Source organism: Mercurialis annua, linkage group LG3 (assembly GCF_937616625.2).
Source record: "Mercurialis annua linkage group LG3, ddMerAnnu1.2, whole genome shotgun sequence".
NCBI lineage: Eukaryota > Viridiplantae > Streptophyta > Magnoliopsida > Malpighiales > Euphorbiaceae > Mercurialis > Mercurialis annua.
In genome coordinates, this window is record NC_065572.1 from 62,714,042 (window position 1) to 62,721,381 (window position 7,340).

At 43.9% G+C, this 7,340-nt stretch overlaps 1 protein-coding gene across 1 annotated transcript; it reads left to right on the top strand.

Moving 5' to 3' along the window:
• The first annotated feature begins 362 nt into the window (after nucleotides 1–362).
• Nucleotides 363–2,240, top strand: LOC126670968 (uncharacterized). Its single transcript, XM_050364637.2, has 2 exons — nucleotides 363–1,579; nucleotides 1,673–2,240. The coding sequence occupies exons 1-2, from the start codon at nucleotides 1,073–1,075 to the stop codon at nucleotides 2,165–2,167; spliced, it is 1,002 nt and encodes a 333-aa protein (XP_050220594.1). The 5' UTR covers nucleotides 363–1,072; the 3' UTR covers nucleotides 2,168–2,240.
• Nucleotides 2,241–7,340: the final 5,100 nt, after the last annotated feature.

The window sequence follows — 7,340 nt, forward strand, 5'->3', positions numbered from 1 at the left end:
GTTTAGGCTATATAATTGTTCATTTTCTTCAATTATTCTTTCTTCAACTTTTGCTTTCTCTGCGCTCTGCTTAGACTTTCGATTTCTTCAAGCTTTCTGTGGGTTTTCTTCTTCTGCTGTCAAGATTCCTCGTTTTCAAGTTGCTCCTTATCTTTCTTTTGATCCTGCGTATTTGCTAGCGAGGTATTTTACCTTTTCTCTAATTTAATTTCTTGGTAGTTTTTCAGTTTTCATTTTATTCCTTCTGTTCTTCTTGTTCTTCGTCTTGTTCTTCTTCTTTTCCTTTCTTTTGATCTTTTCGAGTTTTAATTTCATCATCATTCCGTGTTTCCCCCCCATTTTAAAAATTTGAAAATGTCAGAAGTAACTGAGGGGGCGAAGGGTGCTCGTGACGAGCTAGAATATACCCGGAGCTCCTTGTCAAGAGAGCAGATACTCGGTTATTCCGAGGAATTTAGCTTTCCCGAGTCGTATGTTATTCTGAGACCGGCAAAATCGTATCGGGCGAATCGTAGCACTGATTCGCCTTCCAAGATAGTAATTTTTCATGAACAGCTTTTAGCGGGTCTTAGGTTTCCCTTAGAGTCTTTAATCGTAGAGGTCTGTCATAATTTAGGTGTTCCTTTGGGTCAACTGCATCCGAACGCGATTCGCCTTCTTTGTTCTTTTATGGAATCGTGTAGGGTTCGGATGCAGGAGCCTTCGCTTGCTCTTTTTAATTATTTTTATGTTTTCTCCCGCCGAAAGGGTGAGGAATTTATTTTTGCTGGTGGTCGACCGAATCGGTCTCTTTTTAGTCTTCCTTCTTCTTTGAAGGGTTGGACCCCTAAGTTTTTCTTGGTTCAGCACTCTTCTTTCTCTTCTTTTTCGCGGAGTTTTACTTCTAGTAAGGTTTCGCTTACTAATGTACCTGATCTGGATGATGGGGAGAAGGACTTCGCCCTGTCTTTGCTGTCGGATTGTCGTTTTGACAAGCCCAAGTACAGCGTTCTTTTAGAACAGTATTTGAGTCGCCGTGAGATACTTTTGGCGGGTCTTCCTTTAGAAGGTATTTTTCTAATCTTTTGTTGTTATGTTTTTGTTTTGTAGGATGTCGACTTCTCTTGAACATTTGCTTGACAATTTTCATGTCGATATGACTGTAGATATGGGCGAGGTCACCAGTGGCGTTCCTAATCCGTCTTCGGTCGCCGTACCGGATCCAACGCCTAATCCGGTGGATCTTGGTCTTGCTTCCGGCGATCAAGTTCCTGCTGCGACTTCTGAGTCGCCTTTGCTTCCTTCGAAGGAATCAGCTCCTTCTCTGAAGGGGTTGCCTACTGGCGGTCAGAAGCGTCCTGCTGAGGACCAGGCTGGGGCTTCTGCCAAGCGTCCCAAGAAGAAGAAATCTTCTGGGGTGTCTTTCGAGGAGGCACCTCGGTTTGCTGCTTGGGCGGACGCGCAAAATCCGCCTCGTCTTTCAAACGTCGCCATTCTTCATGCTTGCATGGAGAATATTATGATAAAGGAGGACATTGAGTCCATTGATCGCGAACATGGCGATAATTTGGCTGAGTTCGCCTGTCTCGGCGGTTTTTCGGTATGCTTCTTTCTTTTTTATATTATGATTTGCTTCTTTTTTTTTCTTTTTTTTTTTTTTTTTTTTTTTTTTATTTGTTGTTTTCTTTCGCAGGTGGTCCAGTCCATCGCTGTTTTGGAGCGCCGCCGAAGGGATGCGGTGGATCAATTGAAGAAGCTCCAGAGAGATTCCGAATCCTGGCTCTCCGAGAAACAAAAGATGGAGGAGGAGGCTGGCGAGGCGACTGGTCTGATCCAACAGCTGAGGTCCTCCGTATCTACCAAGACTCGGGAGATTTCCGCTTTAGAGGCTCGGGTTCGAACTTTGTCCGAGGAAGTCGAGTCTCTACAGTCTTCTTCAGGTGCTCTCACTAAGGAGAGGGATGATCTGAAGAAAGAAGAGGGGCGTCTCCGCCGGCGATTGGGTGACTCTGGGAGCTTTTATTCCCAAGTCATGACTCAATACCGGTTGGCGATCGGGGCAAAGCTGCGGGAGCAGAATCCTGGCGTCGATCTTTCTGGAGTCAATCAGTTGGACCCTGCTTCTTTGGCGAAGGAGGTGAAGGCGAAGCTTGATAAGCAGAAGCAAGACGCTTTGAATAAGGCTTAGTTTTTATTTTCTCCTTTTTGTATTTTTTGCTTTTTAGTATTTTTTGCTTTCGCCTTTTTTTTTGTATTGGATCGTGGGCGGATCCTTTGTAATTTTGCTTCTGTTAATATAATGATCTTTTGACCATTGCTTTTCTTTAGTTGTAGAGTTAATCTAAACTCGTTTGTTATTTTGAGAAGTTAATCTAAACTTCTGCTGGTGTGATTTATTTGTAGGTCCGAATGGATCCTTTTATTTATTTGACTCGGACGAGTCTAAATTATTTTTAACTAAGATTCAAACGACTCTTGTTAAATTGTATGTATTAGGTCTCGAGCGAGCCTATAAGGTTTGTTTCGCCAAATCGCCTTTTATTTCAAAAATGGAAATAAGTACAAGCCATGAATTTATTGATAATACTTTCTCAGGTGTTCTACATTCCAATATCTGGGTACCATCGACCCAGTTATTGTCTTTAGTCTATATGCGCCTTTGCCAGTAGCTTCTTCTATGATGAAGGGGCCTTCCCAATTAGCTTGCATTTTCTTTACTCCTGCGTTTCCTCTGCCAACTTCCGCGTTTCGTAAGACCAGATCGCCTCTTTGAAATTCTCTAAAATTCATTCTTTTGTTATGGTATTTTGCGGCTTGCTTCTTGTATGTAGCGGCTCGGGCTACCGCTTCATCCCTTCTCTCCTCTAGTAGGTCTAGACATAGTCTTGTTCTAGCCTCATTGGTTTCTTCTTCTAGATAGTTTACTCTGATACTGGGTATGCCAATTTCTACTGGAATTACTGCTTCAGTGCCGTAGGCGAGCCTGAAAGGTGTTTCGCCAGTTCCTTTTCTAGGAGTTGTTCTGTATGCCCATAGAACGCTGTATAATTCATCTACCCAGTTCTCCTTGTACTGAGAAAGTCTCTTTTTTATTCCTTGTGCTATGGTTCGGTTGGTGACTTCTGTCATTCCGTTTGTCTGGGGGTGCGCCACCGAAGTAAATTTCAAATTGATCATTAGTCCTTTGCAAAATGCCTTGAACCGCTTGCAATTGAATTGTTTGCCGTTGTCTGCTATTACAGTGTGGGGTATGCCGAATCGGCATATTACTTCGTTCTTGAAGAATTCCTCTACTTTGGCTGCGGTGATGGTTGCGACAGGTGCTACCTCTACCCATTTTGTGAAGTGCTCTATTGCGACGATTAGGAATTTCGCTTGATGTTTTCCCGTTTCGAACGGTCCAACTATGTCAATCCCCCAAGTGGCGAACGGCCATGGGCTTTCCATTGATCCTTGAGGCACTGCCGGTACACGACTGATGTTGTCGTGTCTTTGGCATTTATCGCATTTCTTGACTAATGCTTTTGCGTCTTCTTTGATGGTCGGCCAGTAGTATCCCTGGAGTATTGTTTTTCTTGCTATGGTAACTGCTCCTTCGTGCGCGCCGCATATTCCTTCGTGGATTTCCTTTAAGATGGATTCTCCTGTCTGAGGCGAGACACACCTAGACCATGGATGAGTTAATGAGGTTCGGTAAAGAACTCCATTGTGAAAAGAGTAGTTGGCAGATTTTCTGATGGTGCGAATGGCTTCGACTTTGTCTGTTGGTAATTCGCCGCGGTCTAGATATTTGATCAGTGGAGTCATCCAGGAGTCGACCTCCTCGATTGCCATGACTTCTGTTTTTCTGGTGCTTGGTGATTCGAGAATTTCCTTTAGCTGCATTTTAGTGAATAGATCTCCGAGTTCTGACGCTGATTTGGCGATGGCGTCGGCTTCGGTGTTTTCCTCTCTCGGGATTTGAATGATTTCCCATTGTCCTCCTTGTGCTTCCAGCTGTTGAAGCTGTGTTTTGACTTGACTCAGGTATTCGATCATCCCTGTTTCTTTGGCTTGATATTCTCCCTTGACCTGATTTACCACCAGCTGGGAGTCGCTATAGATTTTTAGGATTTCCGTTCTTATTTCTAATGCGAGGCCGAGGCCTGCAATTAGGGCTTCATACTCAGCTACATTGTTGCTGGCGGCGAATTGGATGTTTACTCCATATTCGATCTTGATTTTTTCGGGTCCTTTGAGGATGGCTCCTGCTCCAGCTCCTTTTTCATTCGATGCTCCATCTACGTGGAGTTCCCATACCAAGGTTGGTTTGGGTTGGCCAGTCTCGGTTGGAGTTATTTCTGCTACGAAGTCCGCCAAAGCTTGTGCTTTCAGAGTTGGGCGAGGTTCGTATCTTATGTCGTGTTCGCTGAGTTGGATGGACCAGTGGACTAATCTTCCGGAGGTTTCTGGTCGTTGGATCGCCTTTCGCAATGGTTGATTTGTCCTTACCACAACGTTGTGACTTTGGAAGTAGTATCTCAGCTTTTTAGCTGTGGTCAGTACGGCAAGTGCCATTTTTTCGATCTCGGGGTATCGTGTCTCCGCGCCCTTCAGGACTCGACTAATGTAGTAGATTGGCTTCATCTCGTTATCTTCTTCCCTCACCAGCACTGTCCCGATGGTCTCGTGCGTGGTGCTGATGTATAGGTATAGCGTCTCCCCTTTCAGCGGTCTGCTTAGCAATGGAGGGGTGACGAGGAACTTCTTTATTTCTTCAAAGGCGTTCTCGCAGTCTTCATTCCATTCAAATTTTTGTGTTCCTTTGAGGGCTTTGAAGAAAGGCAAGCATCTTTTTGCTGAGCAAGACATGAATCTACCGAGTGCTGTGATTCGCCCGTTGAGTTTTTGAACTTCATTTATGTTTCTTGGTGCCTTCATGTCCATAATTGCTTTGATCTTCTCGGGGTTCGCCTCTATTCCTCTTTGAGATATCATGAATCCCAGGAATTTCCCGCCTTGTACGCCGAACGTACATTTGTCGGGGTTCAGCTTCATTCCAAACTTATTCAGTATGTTGAATGTTTCTTCAAGATCTTTTGCATGGGTTTCTTCCTTCTCGCTCTTGATGATTAGGTCGTCTACATACACCTGGACTCGCCTTCCTATCTCGTCTTTGAACATGAAATTCATAAGTCTTTGGTATGTTGCTCCAGCATTTTTCAAGCCAAAAGGCATTGCCGTGTAGCAGTAGGTTCCTCCCTCCGTGATGAATGAAGTTTTTTCCTGGTCTTGCTCCTTCATCTGGATTTGGTGGTAGCCTTGAGCTGCGTCGGCTAGGCTATACATCGCGTGTCCAGCAGTAGAGTCCACGAGTTGATCGATATCTGGGAGAGGGTAGCTATCTTTAGGACACGCTTTGTTTAGATCGGTGTAATCCACACACATTCTGTTTTTCCCGTTGGCTTTCTTTACGATAACTACGTTAGCTACCCATTCGGGGTAGTGGACTTCTCGTATGAATCCTGCTTTCTCCAGTTTTTCTACTTCTTCAGCGATTATTTTCTGTTTTTCTTCCGAGAACTTCCTTTTCTTTTGCTTCACTGGGTTCGCCGCTTCTGCTACATTTAGATCATGAGTAATGACTTGGGGGTCTATTCCGACTATTTCTGATGCGTTTGCAGCGAAGGTTTTGACGTTGTTTTTCAGCATGGCCGTGATTTCGCTTTCGATCTTTGGGTTCATGTTTGCGCCGAGATTTACTCTTTTCTCCTTGTCGAGTTGGAGTTTCTTTGTTTCGCCTTCGGGTGCTGTTTCTTTTTCTTCGATGTCGTGATTAAGGATTTCTTCTATTGCCATTGCTTCGCCTGATTCTTTTATTGCTTGCTCGTAGCACTTTTTCGCCTCGGCTCGGTTTCCTTGTATCGTGATAATTCCTTGTTTCGTCGGTATCTTCATGGTTAGCGCCTTTATGCTCGTCACGGCGGCTGAGTCGTGGAGGAAAGGTCTCCCCAGTATCGCGTTGTACGGCAGGTCGATTTCTACGACGCTAAACCGTGTAGGTAATTCCTCGCTTTTCCTTGTCCTTCCTAGCTTGACATCGAGTGTAATTGTTCCGTTGGGCTTAATTGGCAAGCCCCCAAATCCTACCACAGGCGTGGCATTTCGTTTTAGTTCCGCTAGGTCTCCTCCTAGGCTTTCGTAGGCCTTTTTTGTTATTAGGTTTATTGCGCTTCCTTCATCGATCAGGATTCTCTCAACGTTCCAGTGTTCGATGATCATGGCCACCACCAGAGCTTCGTTGTGCTCTTCAGCTATTCTCCCGAAGTCTTCTCCGTCAAAAGTCACTGGAGGAGGAGTTGAGAGTTCTGTTGCTTTTCGTTTTCTCTGTGTCGTTTGATCCTTCAGGTTTACTCTTTCAGAAGTCATCTTCTTCAATGAGATTTGTATTTGAGTTCAGAAAAGCTCCTTCTTTTGAAGTTTAGTTAAGCTTTTCCCACAGACGGCGCCAATTGATGGAGTCTGCCTTCTGAACCGGTGAGTGAACCTGCAAAACAGGGTAGAAGCTAACCGGACGGTGGTTGTCCGATTAACTCTCCGATGCTAAAGTCAGTCTAGAGCTTTGAGCAGCGTTTTGAGTATGTGAATGTAATTGTGATTCTAGGCATACCTCGCGCTCCTTTTATAGTAGTCGAATATACCTAGTAGAGTTGTATTAGGCAGGTGAATCCTACTTTGTAGGGATTCGGCCGTATCGTAGGGATTCTCCTGATTTGTCGAGATCTACCTTAATCTGATAAGAGTCCTATTTAGGAACGTCTTCCTAAATAGTCTTATCTTCCTAAAGTAGAGCTTATCCTTCCATATGTAGTGTTTGTGTCCAAATAGGACAATATTTCCATATTCAGTCGTTTACCCGAATCCCGGACCTGACGCGCTCTTGGCGGATCATGTGGGATTCGGTCTTTATTAGTGTATTACCGAATCTTAGAGATTCGGCATCTCCTCCGTATCTTTCGGTCTTCAGGGGGAGTCCGGCGTCGCCTGAGAGTGGATCCCCTGCAACTCGGCTCCATTATACTTTCAGTAGGATTCGGTATCCATCAGTTAGTTATCCAATCTCGTACAATTTTTTTTAAATTAATATATTTAATCTAATTGATAAAAAACACTTTTTTTTATAATTGAGATACAGCTTGTTGTCCAACCCACGACCTTGACAGTTTGTTGTCCAACGCTTATACCATTTGAGATACAGTTTGCTGGTATAAAAAGAACACTTTCAAATAATTAATCAACAGAAATATTAATTTTGGTATTAATTGTTCGATAGAAATTTAATATTTAAGTGCATTCAAACAATATTTATGCTATAAAATAAC

Excerpts from the sequence above, each read along its gene's own strand:
- LOC126670968 (XM_050364637.2), top strand. The coding sequence starts at position 1,073 with ATGTTTTTGTTTTGTAGGATGTCGACTTCTCTTGAACATTTGCTTGAC. Across the intron at positions 1,580-1,672 it reads CCTGTCTCGGCGGTTTTTCG|GTGGTCCAGTCCATCGCTGT; the intron begins GTATGCTTCTTT and ends TTTCTTTCGCAG.